A 20,834-nucleotide genomic window follows, 5' to 3' on the forward strand; every position below is an offset into this window, starting at 1 on the left:
GTATTATTGTGTGGTTTCTTTTTGAAATAAATCCCTATTCAAACTAAATTGATACTGGATGTTTTCATTCTCAGATTCCCTATTTGTTAGAAATAGATTTTGTAGAGCATTAACGCTGCATCTGAAATTGTGAAACTTGCTTTTGTTAGGACTTTAATTTTACTGTTAAAAGTGATGTTATGGCGCCCTCTGCTGATGCTAAAAGGAATTGCTGGATAGTAATATGCAAGTTTGAGTAAGAGAATGTATAATGTGCAATTTAGACTTGCTTGTCACTCACGATGGTCCTTTGTGCTCACACTGCTCAGCAGTAGGCGGTGTGGTAATAAACATGCAGTTACGTACAATTAGACCCGTATGTTGAGGCAAGTAGAGGAACTAGAGTGAGCAAGTTACACAGAGGCGTGAAATAACATGGTGTGTTCAGGGATCTGCAGGTAGTTTTGTAGGAACTTTGAGAGGGGGTGTTGGTGTGATTTTTGCAATGAAAGAAACTGTTAGGGACAGAGGGCATGGTGTCGTTTTAGGGAGTTTATAAACTGTATCATGAAAGCGCTGTTGAATCATCAGATGGGTCAGTAATGCCATCATTGAGGTTTCTAGAAAGATGATGCTGGTGGCAGTGTGCAAGAGGGGTTGAAGTGGGGACAGACCAGTTCCAGGATCAGTGCATTTGCTAAGTGGGCTGAGTGGGCTCCGAAGGAGACACCCAGCTCTGAGAAAGGAGAGGCCCGGAGACTTGGACTTTTTTTTTTTTAAAGCTTTTAATCACAAAAATTTCCAACATACAGAAAAATAGAACAGTACAGTGAATACCCCTATGCCCACCTTAGAGCCAACAATTGGTAACATTGTACCTCTTGTACTTCCTGTCTCCCCCTCCTTCTGCTCCCTCCCCCATCTGTCTGTTGAAGGATTTTAGGTAAGTAGCAGAGCTCAGTACTCTATATCTATATCTAACTTTGGAAATGGTAACTTTTTCCCTTTTCCATTCATTTGTTTCACTCTGGAAATGAAAATAATCCCTTTCAGAGCTGTGATACGCAAATTAAGGATTTACAAAGTATGGTCAGTAGATTCCAGGAACTAATAATCATGAAGTTTAGATATGGACATAGTTGAAGAAGCTAGCATTAAAAGGTATATGAACAAATGAAATACTGTTAAAGCTACCCTTGCGTATGATGGACTCCAAGTCTGAGATTCTCTGCCATGTAATATACGAAGGGCCAATCCAAAACAGGTTCCTTTTTAGTTAATACAGTATTCACTATTTTTCTGTATAAGAATAGGGTTTGGAATTGTTCTTTAAGGGACTTATTCCCTTTTGTTTTCAGTTTTGGAAACCATTATAGTAGATGAGTGTGTTATGAATATAAACTCCTATTCAAGAAACTGAGGATTTCCTTTAAGAGTGTAAGGACAGACACCTGTGGACGAAAACCTAACTTAATATAAAGTTGTTTGTATTATACATGACCAGTGCTTTTGAATTGCATGTTTTCTTTTATCACTGTGATAGCTTTAAAAAATAGGTATGTAAATATGCATTAACAACTACTGTGTATGACATTTTAGTTTACTTCTTAAGTGCTGTCCCTCGTTAGGAAATAACAATTAACTTTGATACTATAAATAATATTTTACAAATAAGAATTGATTTTTGTGGGGTTTTGGGTGGCTCAGTCAGTTAAGCGTCTGCTTTTAGCTCAGGTCATGATCCCAGGGTGCTGGGATCGAGTCCTGTGTCGGGCTCCCTGCTCAGTGGGGAGTCTGCTTCTCCCTCTGCCCCTCCTTCCACTCTCTCAGTCTCTCTTTCTCTCTCTCTCTCTCTGTCAAATAAATAAAATCTTTTCTTAAAAAAAGAATTGATTTTTAGAGAGCTTGTTTTTTTATAGCCATATTTTAGGGCCTGAGAAACTGACAAAACTAGACAATTTGCATGATTTCTGTTGTCAAGTGAGTAAACACATGAAATCATGTTTATAAATACCCAGATTCATTGCAGATGTTTTGAGTAGACTCTATTTTTAGGAACTACTGGGTTGAACCACACAATGTTAATTAGTACCTGGTAAGTAACAATGTAAATTCTTAGACTAAATGATTTATATTATTTAAAAATTATACCATTGATTTTTGCAAATGGCCAGTATGTCAGGATGGGTTAGATTGTGCTTTAGCGGCGACAGCTCCAACAATAAATGTTTATTTCTGGCTCATGCTATCTGTCCATTACACATTGGTGGGGCGCTCAGCTCCATGTCATGCTCTGTCAAGACTTGAGCTGATGGAGGTGCCATTCTCTTGAACATTGGATGGCTCGCGAAAGAGGAGATGCAAGATTCTCTCAGTCACACTTAAATGTGTCTTCCTGGGAGTGACAAACCTGATGCTTTCTTTTTATTGGTCAGGGCAGGTCTCATGTGTCTGGAAGGGGAGAAGTCACAGAAATACTGTGGGGTCTCACCACTGTCTAACCACAATTAGAAAACTGTCCAAAATAAATGAGTGTCATGAAGTTTACTACATTATCTACTTTGGTATAGCAATTGGGTTGTCATTTATAAATTGCAGTGATGGTTGAAACCGTTTGTTATACCCCAAATTTATAGTCTAATTTCCTGGTATTAGTACCTGCTCTCTGACAAAAAGTGTTTATTTGTGAGTTTAATTGCAAGAATGATTTTTCAAAAAAGATTTTATTTATTTGAGGGGGAGAGAGAGAGTGAGAGAGCAAGCAAGCATGAGCGAGGTTAAGAGGCAGAGGGAGAAGCAGGCTCCCTGCCGAGCAGGGGGCCCAATGCGGGGCTCAATCCCAGGACTCCGAGATCATGACCTGAGACGAAGGCAGCTGCTTAACCGACTGAGCCACCCAGGTGCCCCTAATTACAACAATATTATGTGTTTCAGCCTTAAGTTCCAAGACTGCTGTGCATGCTGTACAACGAAGGCTGGCTTTTATTTGCAAATGTTGCTTAAATCCGTTTGCTTATTGCTAGAATTAAGCTTTCCCATCTCTGGTAATGATTGAGCAACTATTATTGGCTACTATTTTGGGCAGCTCTTCTGGCTACTATTAATTTGTAGTAATTTCATTTCTTCCTTAGACTGTCTTCAAGTGTTGCACTCATTTTTTTTTTTAACTGCAAAGTGCATAACATAAGATTTACTGTATTGACCATTTTTAAGTGTATGGTTCAGTAGTATTAAGTATATTGTTGTGTAACAGATCTCCGGAACTTTTTTTTATATGGCAAAACTGAAACTCTATACACATCAAACAACTCCCCATTTCTCCTACCCCCTTGCCCCTGGCAACCACCATTCTACTTTCTGTTTCAATGACTTTGGCTACTTTAGATACCTTATATAAGTGTAATCATACAGTAGTTTTCTTTGCCCTGCTGACTTATTTCACTTAGTATAATGTTCTCGGGTTTCACTCACGTTGTAGCATGTGACAAAATTTCCTTCTTTTTTTAAGGCGAATAATACTCCGTTGTGTGTGTGTGTGTGTATACACCACATTTTGTTTATTCATCTCTTAATGGGCATTTGATTTGCTTTAAGCTCTTTGCTATTGTTAATAACGCTGCAATGAACATGGATTCGCAAATATCTCTTTGAGATCCTACTTTCAATTCTTTTGGGTATATAAGCCAAAGGGGAATTGTGTTGGGTCACGTGGTAATTCCATTTTCAATTTTTTTGAGGAACTTTCATACTGTTTTCCATGGTGGCTGCACCATTGTAAATTCCCACCAACAGGGCACAGGGTTCCAATTTCTCTGCATTATTGCCAACAGTTGTTTTTTTCTGTGTTTTGTTTTGATTTTGGTTTTGGTTATTAAATGGGTGTGAGGTGATACCTCTTTGTGATTTTGTTTGTACTTTAATGATTAATGATGTTGAACATCTTTTCATGTGCTTGTTGGAGAAATGTCTGTTCAAGTTCTTTGCCCATGTATTTATTTTTGTTGAATTGTAGGAGCTCTTTATATATTTTAGATATTAACCCCTTATCAGATATATGATATGCAAGTATTTTCTTCCATTCTGTAGGTTGTCTTTTCACTCTGTTGATTGTTTACTTTGTTTCTCAGAAGTTTTTAAAGATTTTATGTAGTCCCATTTATTTATGTTTACTTTTGTTGCCTGTGCTTTTGTGTCATATCCAAGAAATCGTTACCAAATTCAGTGCCATGAAGCTTTTTCCCTGTTTTCTTTTTAAGAGTTTTATAGTTTTAGGTCTTATGTTTAGGTCTTATTTCATGTTAATTTTTGTATATGGTGAATGGTAAGGATCCAACATAATTCTCTTGCATGTGAATATTGTTTTGCCAACAACACTTGTGTGTGTTTGTTTTTTTTTTTAAAGATTTTATTTATTTGACAGAGAGAGACACAGCGAGAGACGGAACAGAAGCGGGGGAGTGGGAGAGGGAGAAGCAGGCTTCCCACTGAGCAGGGAGCCCAGTGCAGGGCTTGATCCCAGGACCCCAGGATCATGACCTGAGCCGAAGGCAGGTGCTTAACAACTGAGCCACCTAGCGCCCTGCCAACAACACTTGTTGAAGAGATTGTCCGTTCCCTATTGAGTAGTCCTGGCACTTGGTTGAAGATCATTTGACTGTATGTCTGAGAGTTCCTTTTCCTGGGTTCTATTTCATTGGTCTGTATGTCTGTCTTTATGCCAGTACCACATTTACCTGTAGCTTTGTGATATGTTTTGAAGTCAGGAATTGTGAGGCCTTGAACCTTTTTCTTCTTTTTAAATATTGTTTTAGGTTTTCAGAGTTCTTTGAGATCCCATATGAATTTTAGGGCAGTTTTTCTATTTCTGCATAAAATGTCATTAGGATTTTTGATAAGGATATAATGAATCTGTAGATTGCTTTGGGTGCTATGGACATTTTAACAGTTTTAAGTTTTCCAGTCTGTATCTTTCCATTTATCTGCATCTTTAATTTCTTTCAGCAGTGTTTTGCAGTTTTTCAATCTATAGGTCTTTGACCTTCTTGGTTGAATTTATTCCTAAGTATCTCGTTCTTTTTGATGCTGTTACCAGTATGATTATTTTCTTTCTTTCTTTTTTTAAGATTTTATTTATTTGACAGAGAGAGACGCAGCGGGAGAGGGAACACAAACAGAGGAAGTGGGGGAGGGAGAAGCAGGCTTCCCGCTGAGCAGGGAGCCTGATGTGGGGCTTGATCCCAGGACGCTGGGATCATGACCTGAGCCGAAGGCAGATGCTTAATGACTGAGCCACCCAGGTGACCCAGTATGATTGTTTTCTTAATGTCCTTTTAGGGTTGTTTGTGGTTTGTGTTTGAAAACTCAGTTGATTTTTTTTGTGTTGATTTTGTATCCTGCAACTTTACTGAATTTGTTTAGTCATTCTAACAATTTGTGTGTGTGTGTAATCTTTTGGGTTTTCTGCATATACAATCATGTAATGTCATCTGTCAATAGAGATAATTTTCCTTCTTCCTTCCTAATCTAGCTGCCTTTTATTTATTTTTTCTTGTCAAATTGCAAAGCAATTATGCCTTTTAGTATTATGTTGAATAGAAGTAGTGAGAGTGGGCATCAGTGCTTTGTTCATCTTAGAGGAAAAGCTTTCAGTCTTTTAGCATTGATGTTAGCTGTGAACTTTTTATGTATGGCCTTTATAATATTGAGGTAGTTTCTTTCTGTTTCTAGTTTATTGTCTTAATCATGAAAGGTATTTAATTTAGTCAGATGCTTTTTCTCCATGAATTGAGATGATCATGTGGTTTTGTCCTTCATTCATTTAACATGGTATATCACATTTTCATATGTTGAACCATCCTTGCATCCCTAGGATAAATCCAACTTGGTAATGGTGTGTAATCCTTTTAATGTGCTGTTCAATTTGGTTTGCTAGTATTTTTTAAGGACTTTTAAATTACTGTTCATCAGGGAGTTTGGTCTACAGTTTTCTTGTAGTGTTTTGTTTGGCTTTGCTATCAGGGTAATGGTGGCCTCAATGAACTTGGATGTGTTCCTTGCTCTTCAATTTTGGGGAAGAACTTGAGGAGTTTTGGTGTTAATTCTTTAAATGTTTAGTAGAATTCTCTAATGAAGTCATCTGGCCCTGTGCTTTAATTTGCTGGGAGGTTTTTGATTACTGTTTCAATCTCTTTATTAGATATTGGTCTATTCACATTTTAAATTTATGTTGTTCACTTTGTAGGTTGTATGTTTCTAGGAATCTATCCATTCTAGGTTACCAAACTTGTTGGTATATAGTTGTTGATAGTCTGTTATGGTTCATTTCTGTGACATCAGTTGTAATGTTTCTTTTTTCATTTCTGATTTTAGTTATTTAAGTCGTCTTTTATTCTTAGGAAAGGGTTTGTTAATTTTGTTGATTTTTTTTGAAAAAAACTTTTGTTTCATTAATTTTTTTCTGTTCTCCCTTATTATCTCTGCTCTAATAATTTCCTTTCTTTGCTAACATTGTTCTTTTTCTAGTTCCTTGAGTTATAAAGTTAGGTATTGATTTTAGATTTTTCTTTCTTTTTTTTTAATGTGTTTACGGCTACAGACTTCACTCAGCACTGTCTTCACTACATCCCATAAGATTTAATATGTTGTATTTTCATTTTTTGTCTGAAGATATTTTTCTAATTTATTTTGTGATTTGTTCTTTGGCCCACTGGTTGTTTACATGTGTGTTGCTTAATTTCCACATATTTGTGGATTTTTATTTTTACTTCTGTTGTTGATTTCTGGTTTCATTCCATTGAGGTCAGAAAAGATACTTGGTATGGATTCAGACTTCTTAAATTTGTTAAGACTTGTTTTGTGGCCCAACATGTGGTCTTTCCTGGAAAATGTTCCATGTGTGCTTGAGAAAAATGTGTATTTTGTTGTTGAATAGAGTGTTCTGTATATGACTGTTCAGTGCATTTGGTTTATAGTATTGTTTAACTCCTCTGTTTTCTCCTTGGTTTTCTGTCTGGTCGTTCTTTCTGTTGAAAGAATGACATTGAAGTCTTCTAATATTACTGCATTGATGTCTGTTTCACCCTTCAATTCTGTCAGTGTTTACTTCATATATTTAGGAGTTCTGATGTCAGGTAAATACGTATTTACAACTGTTAAACTTCTTGGTGAGTTGACCCTTTTGTCATTATATAATGTCCTATTTTGTATTTTGTTAGTTTTTGACTTAGTCTATTTTGTCTGTCAGTATGGCCACCTTGCTCTCTTTTGGTTAGCATTTTCATGGAATATCTTTTTTTCCATAGTTTCATTTTCAGCCCATGTGTATCTTTAGATCTAAAGTGAGTCTCTAGTAGACAGCATATAGTTGGTCTTATTTTTTGTTTGTTTGTTTGTTTTTCCTTTAATTCATTCAGCTACTCTATGTCTTTTGATTAGGGAGTTTAATCCATTTACACTTAAAAAGTACTGATAAAGGAGGGTTTTTTTACTTGCATTTTCTTAAATGTTTTCTGTCTTGTAACTTTTTTGTCCCTCTTTTCCCTTATCACTGCCTTTTCTTTGTGTTTTAATGAGTTTGTTTGTTTTTTTAGTCACATGCTTTGGTTCTCTTTACATTGGCTTTTGTGTATTTTCTATAGATTTTTTGTGTGTCTGTGTGGTTTCCATGGGGATCACGTAAAACATCTTCAGGCTTTAACAATCTGTTTTAAACTGGTAACTTTAATTGCATACAGAAACTCTACTCCTTTACGTCTCTGCCCCCCACTTCCTCACTTTATGTTACTGATGTCACAAATTGTACTTTTTTATATCGTGTGTCTGTTAACATAGATTTATACTTTAATGCTTTTGCCTTTACAATTCTTTTTTTTTTTTTTTAAAGATTTTATTTATTTCACAGAGAGAGACACAGCAGGAGAGAGAGAGGGAACACAAGCAGGGGCAGTGGGAGAGGGAGAAGCAGGCTTCCCACTGAGCAGGGAGCCCGATGCGGGTCTCGATTCCAGGACCCTGGGATCATGACCTGAGCCGAAGGCAGATGCTTAACGACTGAGCCACCCAGGCGCCCTGCCTTTTAAGTTCTGTAAAAGAATTAAAAGTGATTTATGCACCAACATTACAATACCGTAGGATTCTATATTTGCCTAAATATTTGCCTTTCCAGAGAGCATTATGTTTTCATATGGTTTTGTGCTGTTGTTTTAGCTTGAAGGCCTCCGTTTAGTATTTTTTTGTAGGGCAGATCCGATGGTGATTGACTCCTTCAGCATTTGTTTATCTGGCTGGGAAAGTCTTAGTTTTTCCTCTATCTTTAAAGGATAACTTTACAGATACAGTATTCTTGGTTGGCAGCTCTTTTCTTTCAGCATGTTTATTAATATACCAAATCACTGCCTTCTGACCTGCAAAGTTTCTGCAGAGACATTGGCTTTTAGTCAATAGAAGTTCCCTTTTACATGATGAGCCCTTTTTCTCTTGCTGCTTTCAAGATTGTTTTTTTCTGTGACTTTTCACAGTTTAATTATAATGTGTGGGTCTTTTTGTATTTACCCTAATTGGAGTTCATTCAGCTTCTTGAATTTATATGTCCATTTTTTGCCCCGAATTTGGAAAATTTTCAGCCATTATTTCTTTAAATAGGCATTCTATTTTTTCCTACTTCTCCTTCTGGGTCTCCCATAATGCATATATAGTCTTTTTGTGGTGTCCTATATGGCCCATACGCTCTCTTTACTTTCCTTCATTTTTTTTTCATTCCTCTGACTCAGTAATTTCACATGATGTTTTCAAATTTGCTGATTCTTTGTTCTGCTTGATCAAGTCTGAAGTTGGATCTCTCTAGTGAATTTTTCAGTTTAATTATTGTATTCTTCAACTCCAGAGTTTACCTTTTATTAAAGTTTCTATCTTTGTGTTGATATTCTTATTTTGTTCATGTGTTGTTTCCCTGATTTCATTTAGGTATCTATTGGTGGTGTCTTTTAGCTCATTGAGCATCTTTAGGATGATTATTTTAAATTATTTGTCAGGTAATTCATAGATCTCCGTTTCTTTAGGGTTGGTTGTGGGGCTTTATTTTGCTCCTTTGATCGAACCGTCTTTACCTGTTTCTTTGTGGGCCTTTTGATCTTCTGTTGAGATTTGGGTATTTGAAAAGACAATGATCTCTTCTAGTCTTAGTTGACTGGCTTCACAGAGTGCAAGACCTACACTGATCAGCCTGACTAAAGTCCTGTGAACCTCTCAAACTTTTTCTGGAGATGCATATTTTCTGGGCTTGTATGTGTAATTTCTGAGGTTTCCTTTTGTTTTCTTCTTAGGCTCCCATAATCTCTTTCCTCTCTTTGGCATCTGCCTGTGACAGTGCAATCTCCCTGATGCTATCATGGGTCCCAGTGCTTGACTTTGTTCTGAGCAGCCTCCAACCTGGCATCCAAATTATTCTGCCTTCCTGTGAGCATTTATTGCCAGACAGGAGAGAAACCTAGTCCTTCGGGTGTCCTTTTAGGAATGCATGTTCCTCTTTTCTCCTTCCCTCCTCTAGGGAGAAACTGGGTATTGTTTGTTTGTTTGTTTTCTTGATTGTGCTTCATTGCATGAGGGAAGTGGATTAAGATAGGGAAAAATGCAGTGAACTCTTATCTGCTTCAGTGTGGCTTTTTCTGGCTTTTACTCACCTAGGTGATACAACCGCTTAACTGGTTTCTGGAGTTGTCTGAGACAATTAAGTCTTTGTATTGTTGTTAAGTTTCTCCTAAGGGAACAAGGGCCTTGGGGTTTTTCTGTTCCACCATCTTGCTGATGTCAGTCCCTGTACACATTTGGCTTTTAACTCCAGTCACTGTTAGGATATTTCACCTGTGTTACCTACCATACCTGTACAGATAATCACAGTTGTGTTACTATTAGAGGCTTTATTGCTAAAGGGCTATTTTTGGTAACTGTTATGATTTGATGTTAAATGTAGTTCTTTAATAAACATAGGTTTATTCTGTTTTTGGGTTTGTGAATTTTTTTTTCTTTTAATGATTTTATTTGAGAGAGAGAGTGAGCATGAGCCGGGGAGGGCAGAAGGAAAGGGAGAAGCAGGCTCCCAGACGTGGGGCTGGATCCCATGACCTGAGCCAAAGGCAGACGCTTAACCAACTCAGCCACGCAGGTGCCCCTGTGTGTGTTAATTTGAATAGGAAGTGATACATAATTTTAATAAGGCTTGTTTTGTTGGCTGGTTTATTTTTAGGCTTTTCATGAAATTTTGAATTTACTATGAACTCTAGTCAGTGCTCTGGTGACATTTTGTTAATAAGAAAGATTCAGTAATGTCTGAATCATGTTCTTGAGCTTCTAACCTAGTCCACTGTTTACCGTACAGAACATAGAGGAACAATATCTTTAGCTACCTTGCAAGATGTGACAGTAGTTTTCTGGACATATCTGTGGCTATAAATAGGGCATGGGCTTTGTAGATGTGTAGTCCTAAGTGTTCAAAACCAATGGATTGAAGCCTGGGAATATTGTTTTCTGAACCTACTTGAGGTTTTGGGTGGTCAGTCAGAGAAGGCACGATATCAGGGGACTGAAGAGCAAGCTAGAGGATGTGGACATAAAGTGGGCGGTTTCCTTATTTATAAATAAATAGCATAAAATAAAACAAGGATATCAAAGGAAAGGTTGTGGGAAGCGGGGAGGTAGTCTTTGAGCATCTGGTGTGTTTCCAGTGCTCTAGATAGATTTCATTTAGCCACCACCAAAAGTGAGTCAGAGATACTATTTCCATTTGATAGCTAGGGAGACTGAATGGGAAAGGTTAAATAAGAGAGTTAAGGGGCAGCATTGTGTAGTGTGATTGGCAGAATGGGCATCAGATCCATACATGTTGGCATTAGAATCCTTTCAAAAAGCTGTGGACTTAAGGTAAGGTCCTTAAAATTCAGTTTCCTCATCTGTAAAATTATCATAGTGCTTACATTTTAGGATTATTTTAAGAATTAAATCATGCATGTTGAGTTTTTAACCTAATATCTGGGAAATTGTATGCACTCAATGTTATTTGTCACTAACAAATATAAATTACATTTATATATAAGTATATAGATATAAATCTATAAATATTATATATATATGTTGAGTTTTTAACCTAATGTCTGGGAAATTGCATGCACTCAATGTTACTTTCACTAACATTTATATACATGTATGTATTTATATTTATATGTATGTATAAATGTATGTGTATTTATATTTACATATAAGTTTATATTTACATATTTATTTACTTATTTATTTTAAAAGATTTTTATTTATTTATTCATGAGAGACAGAGAGAGAGGCAGAGGGAGAAGCAGGCTCCCAAGGAGCAGGGAGCCCGATGCGGGACTCGATCCCAGGACTCTGGGATCATGACCTGAGGTGAAGGCAGACGCTTAACTATCTGAGCCACCCAGGCACCCTACATATTTATTTTTACATAAATATATATAAACATATATACATATATGTGTATTTATATATATGTTTATACATCACCTATAGGTACACACGTATATATAACTTAAATTGGTATTTTATTGGTTTCCCAAGGTCTCATACCTTAAGTTGTGCATGTGGCACGTGGTAGAATCAGGAGACTGGTCTCTCACCAAAGCCTGTATTCTTTTCATTATAGAACCTCAAAAAGTTTGCTAGATTGGAGGAAATGAGAAGTAGGGTGATGAAAATGAGGTCGAAGAGTGTTAATAAAGCTGTCATCTGTTGATTGGCTGTTACAGGTTAGGTGTTTTACTTATGTCATTGCATTTAATCTCATTTCGTTAAATAGCCTGGCCAAGACTAGGGAGTCAGTACGACAGAGCTAGTCTGTCTCATTTCAAAATCTGTGCTCTCCTCATTAGGCAATGCTGTCTCCCCACAGGTAAACTAATGAGGTTATTCTGACCTTGAAGGGAAAGGGAGCTCTTGGAGGCTTGGAACGGGTCAAAGGACTTCTGAATAAGGTTCATTATGCAGTTTTTAAGGACACATGATGATACGGGTTCCATCCTTAGGGAAATCTAGTGGGGGTTGAAAGCCCAGCAAAAATAGAAAATTATGTTGATGTATCTTAATTATCAAAGATGATTACAAGATTGGTTTTTCCAATAGAAAGGACTTAAGGGAATGCTGATGGAATGCTGGGATGGATCTGGAGTTGATAATTGGTCAACGAAAATATGAAGTTACCATCCCCCCCGATTGGAGGAGAGTGTCAAAATACAGGGGAAAAAAAAAAAAGTGGGTCATTGATGGTTAATGGTATAATCTTGAAGACTGTCCAGTACTTTTTAGTAGTGGGTGGTAGAACATAAATATAATGAAAAAAAGTCATCATCAGAAAAGAAGTGTCCCACTGTGAGAGGTGGGGGAGTGTACAGCTCTAGAAATGCCACTGGTTTTACTTGAGGTCGGTCTGAGGGAAAACCTCGGGGGTCATGATGCACTGATTTGCTGTGGATGGTTTGCATAGTCTGGAATGAGGTCGTTGCTTGTGAGTGTCAGTTCATTCATTACACCAGTGCTTCCAGACGGGGAACCTGAGTGAGCGAGTGGGACAGTGTGTGCCTTCTCACCAAGAACTCTGACCAGGGCAGCCCTGACCTGTGTGGTTAATGCCCCTTGAGCAAGTGTGCCAGGGCTCCTTGCAGACTTCCCTAATGGCTTTAAAGCTTGGGTGTTTTCACCTGGGGGTTATAAAGCAGTGTTTCTCCTCTTTTGAGTCTTCAAAATGTTATAGGATTCTTTCAGTGGGATTCTATTTTTTCTCTTGCTTTGGTATCTTCCTTTCCATTTGTGGAAAGGAGATGATAGGAGTTTTGTGTTATGTGATAATTGAACCCTCTTGAGTTGATAAAATGTGACGTGTTTTTAACTTTTCATAATTTTCCCCTTTTCCTTGAGAGACAGGATTTTTTGTGTTTGGTTGTATAAAGCATATTTGCTTACATATAGCAGTTAACATGTTGCCAGTTTTAAGTTGGTTTTAATTTTCTTGGTGTACTGACAGACTATAAGATTCTTGGAATAGACAAAATTCAAATGTGACTTGTATATGATTAGGAACTGCATAGTTTAAAAATCTGTAACTGTTGTTTTGCATACATTTCTGCATTAAACAGTGGAAATAGTTTTTAGAAACTCATTTCCTTTGAATATTTAAAAAATAATAAAAATGTTACTGGAAAGCATGCTACTTTTAGATCTTTAGGGGATTAGCAGATAGGGTGTCATGGCATAGAATAGTGGTCAGCAAACTCTTTCTTCTCTCAGTCTCTATAAATAAAATATTATAGGAACAAAGTCATACCAAACTCATACGTCTATTGCCTGTGTTGAGACAGAGACCATATGGACCACAAAGGCTAAAATATTTACTGGTTTGGCAGGAAATGTGTGCTTATCCCTGGCATAGAATAGCAGTTCTTGGCTTTTAGGGTCTCTGGACATTTTTACACTCTTAAAAATTATTAAAGACTCCAAAGAATTTTATTTATGTGCATTATACTGATGTTTACCATATTGGAAATTAAAACTGAGTAATGAAAAAAATTATTTCAATTCATTTAAAAATAACGATATTAGGAGCGCCTGGCTGGCTCAGTCGGTAGAGTGTGTGACTCTTGATCTCAGGGTTGTGAGTTCCAGCCCCACATTGGGTGTAGAGATTACTGAAAAATAAAATAACAGTATTAAACTTGTTACCTGTTAACATAAATAACATTTGTTTTTTTTTTTTTTAAAGAGGTGGATTGAGAGATGAGGGGGAGGGGCAGAGAGAGAGGGAGAGAGAGAATCTTAAGCATGTTCCACGCCCAGCACAGAGCCCGAGGTGGGGCCTTGAGATCCTGACCTGAGTCAAAATCAAGAGTCGGACGTCTAAGTCCCTGAGCCACCCACGTGCCCCAAAATAACATTTCTATGAAAAATAACTCTTTCCCAAAACAAAAGCTTCAGTAAGTTGGGAATTTCTCTGGTGCCTGGATTAATAGACCGCCATTTCCATATCTGTGCTATATGTTTTGGTTGAAGGGTATGAAGAAAATGACACAGGCCTGCAGATGGACAAGGGATGAGTGTTTTGATAGCCCTTTCAGCGAATTGTGGAGGTTCTTTGATACGACACCAAAACTTGTTGCATGGTTGTTTATTAAAGGGAATTGCAGGGCGCCTGGGCGGCTCAGATGGTTAAGCGTCTGCCTTCGGCTCAGGTAATAATCCCAGGGTCCTGGGATTGAGTCCCGCATCGGGGTCCCTGCTCTGCGGGGAGCCTGCTTCTCTCTCTGCCTCTGCCGCTGTCTCTCTCTCTCTGACTCTCATGAATAAATAAATAAAACATTAAAAAAAAAAGGAATTGCAATGTGAAATCTGAAAATGTATCCATAAACTTACCATATTGGAACTATGAAATCCATTTGCTCTGTCTTGCGCTTTGAATGAATCTTTTATTCATGCATGATTTTCTAATATCATATATTGATATTTTCAAAAAATATTGGTTCACAATCCACATATAGACACTTTGTAAAAAAATCACATTGGTTAATATTGCCACTGATATCAGAAGAGCCTTTGTGTATTGAGAAGCTACTGGAACTATGCAAAATAGGGGCTGGGTTCCAGTGTGTTTGGTTTTCTCAGCACCTCGCAAAGTGAGGCCACGGCAGCCTCTAGTGGACGCAAGTTTTATACAATTCTATTTTTTGCTCGAAATCTTCTGTTTTATCATTAGCAACACATACTGTTAGTTTTTTTCAAAGTCCCAGATTCATTTCATTCCTTTTCAAGAAAATGTTTACCAAATACTCAAGCCTGATTAAGGTGAATAGCTGGATAACTTGTCTTTCAGTTGTTCTTTTAAGTAAAAATAGTTTTCCACGCAAAAACCGACTAGTTTGGCTTACAAGAAACCATCACACAGATGTTTTTCTTTGAGACAGACATGACTTCATTTACAGCAGCCGTACTTTCTGGGTGCTTGTCCTTTCATCGCACCGAATAGTAAGAAGATGGATGCTGAAGAGGCAATCATTTAGTAATTTGATTCAGAACTTTTTACTTCATTAAGAACATTCTAGAGTGAACATTTTTTTTTCCTCTTTCTCCTCCTCTTTTTCTTCTTTTCTGATGAGAGTGCTTGGCACTGTAGAGTACGAGGACAAATAATTTCAATTTGGTACTAGCAGTCTTTCCCATTTTCACCATCAGTGCGGATGTCGACACAGTACAAAAGGCAAATGGCATCTCGGTATTTGTATGAAGATAATTTGACCTCATGAACCCCTCCGAGAGGGTCTTGGGAGACCACTGCGGGTCTGAAGCCCACACTCAGAGAACTGCTGGTATAACTACCATTTTAGATAAGCAGATTTATGCCACCTAGCTATGTGTTGCCTCCTTTATTGTCTTACAGTTCTAATTTATGAAGTTTTCAATAATGTTAACAGATACCAGTTTGCTGCTTGCATTGGCTAATATATAACTAATAAATCTTTCAAATCGAGCTTCTAAAAAAATCTGATACAAATTTTTTTTTTAAGATTTTATTTATTTGCTAGAGAGAGCACAAGCAGGGGGAGCGGCAGGCAGAGGGAGAAGCAGGCTCCCCGCTGAGCAAGGAGCCTGATGCGGGACTCCATGCCAGGACCTGGGATCATAAATTTTTTTTAGAAGAAGTTTCCTCTTTGTATTATTTTATTGCTCTGTCCGATTTTGAAAGTGTAATTTAGAATATTGGTGACTGGTGAAGTAACCTGCAGTTGGATTACTGGGTACAGTTCCTGTCTCCTGAAACGGTAGAATATTAATAGGATTTTTAAATACTTACCATGAGCTGATTAAAAGTTGGGGCGCCCAGGTGGCTTAGTCGGTTAAGTGTCCATCTCTTGATTTCAGCTCAGGTCATGATCTCAGGGTCATGAGATTGAGCCCCATGTTGGGCTCTGTGCTCAGCGTGGAGTCTGCTTGAGATTCTCTCTCTCCTTCTCCCCCTGCTCCCGTTCTCTCTCTCTCTCTGTAAAATAAATACATAAATAAAATCTAAAAATGTTTTCATGTTCTTGCATACTCTGTGAGAGGAAAAGTGTTTGGAAACTAGGTCCAGCATTTGATTTCTTGTTCATCTGCTTAAACTTGTGGTTAGGTGTCATATTGTGCTTTATGATAAGAAAGATACATTTGGTTTTGCCTCCCATTTTTGGCACAGAGCTCCTAATAAAACCCTAGGTGATAATAGTGATAAAGGTTATCTTGTTACTGATAATGTGCCCCTTTCAGCCACACCTGAGATTATGATAACACGGTGCCTTTGGTAAAGCTCCTGAGAGTGGAGGCTGGTTGCCCATGGACGAGCCTTGATTAGAGAGTTGGAATTTGCCGTTCTACCTCTGGAGATGTGAGGGGGGCTAAGGGCAGCATCAGTCACCAGTGGTCAGGGATTGAATCACTTGTGCCTATAGAATGAAGTCTCCATAAAAACCTGAAAGGACAGAGTTCAGAGTGCTTCTGGGTTAGTGAACGTGGAGGTGGGCGGTGGGGAGGGAGTCGCACACCCAGAGAGCGAGAGGGCATGGGAGCCCTGTGCATCTCTTCCATCTGGCTGTTCCGGAGTTGTATCTAATAAACCGGTGGTCTAGTCAGTAAATGTTTTCCTGAGTTCTTTGAGTGGCTCCAGCAAATTAATAAAAACCAAGCTGGAGTTCGTGGGAACCTCTGATTTATAGTGAATTGATTAGAAGCACAGGTGACCGCCTGAACTTGCAATGAACATGGGGGCGTGGGCAGTCTTGTGGGACTGTGCCCTTAACCTGTGGGATGGGATGCTGTCTCCAGGTGGAGAGTGCCAGAATTGACTCAAATTGCAGGACACTCAGCTCCTGCTGCAGGATCGCTTGGTGTTGGAAAACCACAGTTGGTGTCAGAAGCGGTGTCACAGTGAAGTATTGAGAGGGATGGGAGACACCCAGGGGGAGTGTATGTTTCTTAATAGTTGTGTGTGCATATTAATGAAAATTTCTGCAGATGATAATTTCTCTGGGTGCAATAAGACAATTTTTGCTTTACGGAAAACTCAAAAAACCAAAAAAAGCTTTCTGCGACAAACACTTGCACTTCCGCGGTTGACCATTAGATGTCATGAATGCCACGGGAGCCCTAAGGGGGTTACCCAGGGCCAGTAGAAACTGAACGTTGTAAGCTCGTAGACCTTCACATATTTCACTGTTTCCACATGATCAATGCCAGAAGAACCTGATACTGTGTGATATATAGAAGCAAGGTACGACTGGAATAATGAAATTTCAAAAATAAGCCTTTTTAAAGGAGGGTTGTAATAGTTCTATTGGGTATTGTAAATGTTTCAGGTGCACTTGATACTGCTGTTGGGTTCCTGGTGTTTGGGTTTCTCTCTTTTTATGGAAAGATGGATTGAACTTCAATTTAAGAATATTCGGTAATCCCTCTCAGGACATACTGTAACAGCTGGTATTTTTGTGTTGTAGTAAATTGATTCCATACAACAGTCAGTAATAATTATGGCTGGTTTCTGACAAATTCCAAAGTATTTTCAATAAATTTAGCCAAAGAAAATAACATGATTACTACAAAAATTTAGCTCAGTTTGAAAGTTAAACCCAGCAACTCTGCTTCGGTCCACAAACTAGTAAGCACTTTTTACTGGTTGGGATTTTTATCAAACCATTTACTTTGTATACTTTTGCAAGTATACTTACGCTTATACTTACGTTATACTTATAACATACACTTAACATACGTTCTGAGAAGATAATTACTTTGTAGCATATAATTCTTAAGTAATATGACTTTGGAAAAATTTAACCTTGGGTGTTTGTCATGAAATAAAAAGTGAGAAATGCCGAGGCCTTTCATAAGTGGCTTTATGTGTACAGCAGGAATATCAACTCAGAAGGGTGTTTGCCATGCGAATGTAAGGTTGTCTTAGTAGTAATAGAATGTTTGATATAAGATAAGATCTCTTATTATATGGTGTTTGTGGTTTATAAAAGTGAAGGATTGTAAGTTCTTTAAGGCGTGAAGAGGGGGGTAGCATATATGGTATATAGACTATTGTATATTTCTGTAGTTAAGCAGTCTATACTATTTAAATTATGATTTTTGGCATAAGGAGCTTAAATTATCCACATAACACACACATATAGTAACTATCTACCCACACGCATATACATATTGCCCTAATGGTAGAAATGAGTGTGAATACGCTTTGCAAATTTCAACCGTTTCCTCCTTTTTTTCTCATCAAAACAAAAGTCTTATTGAGTGCCTTCTTTAAATCACGTATGGTCTGTTTCTTACTACTTTTGTGTTTGAATTAAGGAACACTTTTATGTAGTTGAATTTTAATCCTGATTGTTAGAATAATTTATGAAAGCAAAGCAGAATTGCCTCTTAAAATTATCGGGGAAAACAGCCTCAGAGATGGGAATTAATGAAACTTGTCTTTTTCACTTACTTTTTAGCTTCGTGATTTATATTTTATTTGGTATTTAAAATAACTGTCTTCATATTTTCAATTAACAATCTTCTGTGCATATTTTAACTTAGCCTTTGCAATATGAAACAAAATGCAGGTCATTGCTTCAGATAGTCTCGTTCAAGATAGTCTCTTTGGTGAATTTTTTCATACTAACATTCGCTTTGAGAGTTAAAAAGCTAATTTAGAAGGTTTTAATAGAATTTTGCAGCTTAGACTTTTTCAAGTGAAATTTGGCAAGCTCATTATTCCTTATCCTGTAATATGAATCAGCAATTTAAAGGCTTCATGGGTTGAAGTGAGCCAGTTTTTTGAGTGTTTATAGGATGTTTTTCTTGTTAATATATGTTAAAATATGCTTTTAAATTACTGAATTTGCTTTATAGAGAACTGGGGGAAAATGCATTAAAAATGGACTTAAACACATTGTGTGGGGCTTCTGATTTCTAAAAAATGTAAATGTAGTGTATTTTCTGTTATTAGGCAGCAGTGGTCCAAATTTAAACCACACGGCCTTCTCCTAGGTGTCAGGCCAGTGTAAATTTTAATCTCGCTACTTTCCTTTATGTTTTCATTTTATAATCTCATTGCCTGAATTAAACAGCTCCAGTCATAATAGCCAGCATTTCTTGTTTGCTGGTCACCTGCCAGATGCTGTGTTGTGAGCCTTAGCGTATTTAATTATCAAATGGTTCTAAATTGCTGTTAATCTCCATATGTATAGAAGGTAGTGAAGGCGCAGTGAGATTAAATAAATTGTCCAAGATCACAGATTTAGCAGGTTGAGAGATTAGGCCAAACTCTGGAGTCCTTGCTCTTCGGCTACGAGACAACAGTGCCTTACTGCTTCTGTCCAAATAAACCGTAGTTAAAACAACTTTTGAAAAAAACTGGTATTTTGCAAAGTGCGTCCAAGCTTAGTATTTTACCGAAAGAATTGACTTTTGTGTATTAGCTTGGATTGGGAGGTCTCGTTTTGATTGTTAACACTTCTGGGAATCTCTAACATCTTCAATTCTAGTAGTTTCTCCAGGTGATTTGCAGTTTCAGTTAGAGAACTTTGCAGTTGGCATATTAGGATGAGCTATTTAAAAAAATTACAAGTATTTATAAGTTGTTGGCCATCTACAGATTGCCATCTACAGAGTCGCTGTTCTGCATTAGAAATAGAGCGTGGGATCTCGGTAACAGAGGCAAAGGATTTGAGAATAGCACTGGCATTAAAAACCTTCTTTACGTTCTCAGTCTGCATTCAGCAGCCCTCAAACCAACTGCAAAAATCTTTCAGGAAGCCTTGATACCTGCATGAGGAGCTTTCGTGGTTTTAATTAGAAATTTCACATCCAAATAAAAAACTCTCACACTTCATATGTGCACGTAGCATGTAGACAAAATTTGGAAGAATCATGATCTCTGGTAAGCGTGTTGGAATAAGAACTCTGAATTAGTCGTAGAATGTTGCAATTTAGTAGTCTTCCCTATTATTATTTTTAAAGTGTTTTTCTTCTCTTTTTAGAAACAGCCTGCTCGATATATAAATCTTGGTCGACAGCGTGGCTGCAGGCTACTGACTGCAGTTCTCTGTGGCTTTCTAAGTGGTGAGTGGTGTGGCTGTCCCAGCCTTCAGCGGCTTGCATCATGCCAGCTTTGTCAACAGGATCTGGGAGCGACACAGGTACGTGAACCCACTAGGGCCAGGTTTCCTTCCATTCTTACTGAAATTTTTTTGTTCACCGTGGAAAACAGCGTTGCTTTAAGTAAGCGCAAACAGATCACTCTTGTTTTTCTGGAACCCGCGTTGAGGGGCACAAAATGTCAACTGTGATGCATCCTCGCAATATAAAAGTTGTCAAAGGACCTTGACGAACCACTGTTTTCTCTAGGGAGTGGTGGCTCGTGCTGATGCTCTCGTATGGGCTTGCCTTTTGGAGTAATGCCATGTGTTTAAATTGCTTTCAAAAAAATGAGTATCTTAAAACATACAAAAAAGCATAGCAAATAGCGTGATTTTCCTTTTATTCTTCACTCAGATTTTTTTTTTTAAAGATTTTATTTATTTATTTGAGAGAGAGAGAATGAGAGATAGAGAGCACGAAAGGGAAGAGGGTCAGAGGGAGAAGCAGACTCCCTGCCAAGCAGGGAGCCCGATGCAGGACTCGATCCCGGGACTCCAGGATCATGACCTGAGCCGAAGGCAGTCGCTTAACCAACTGAGCCACCCAGGCACCCTTCACTCAGATTTGATAACACGTATGAACTTTCTGCCATGCCAGACCTCTCACTTTTTTAAGAAATGAAACAAAGTATCTATTCCATT

General features: G+C 37.8%; 1 protein-coding gene across 1 annotated transcript in view; it reads left to right on the forward strand.

The window, feature by feature from the left end:
* MPP7 (MAGUK p55 scaffold protein 7) overlaps nucleotides 1-20,834 on the forward strand; it is a 287,565-nt gene that overhangs the window by 50,632 nt on the left and 216,099 nt on the right. Inside the window, exon 2 of the mRNA XM_028120937.2 lies at nucleotides 20,034-20,192. Within this exon, the coding sequence (XP_027976738.1) occupies nucleotides 20,156-20,192 (37 nt within the window). The 5' untranslated portion in view covers nucleotides 20,034-20,155. The remainder of the gene's footprint in view (nucleotides 1-20,033; nucleotides 20,193-20,834) is intronic.

The sequence above is a fragment of the Eumetopias jubatus genome, unplaced genomic scaffold (assembly GCF_037043125.1).
Source record: "Eumetopias jubatus isolate StellerSeaLion01/CBP00866 unplaced genomic scaffold, mEumJub1_p1.0 scaffold_8, whole genome shotgun sequence".
In the NCBI taxonomy this organism is placed as follows: Eukaryota; Metazoa; Chordata; class Mammalia; order Carnivora; family Otariidae; genus Eumetopias; species Eumetopias jubatus.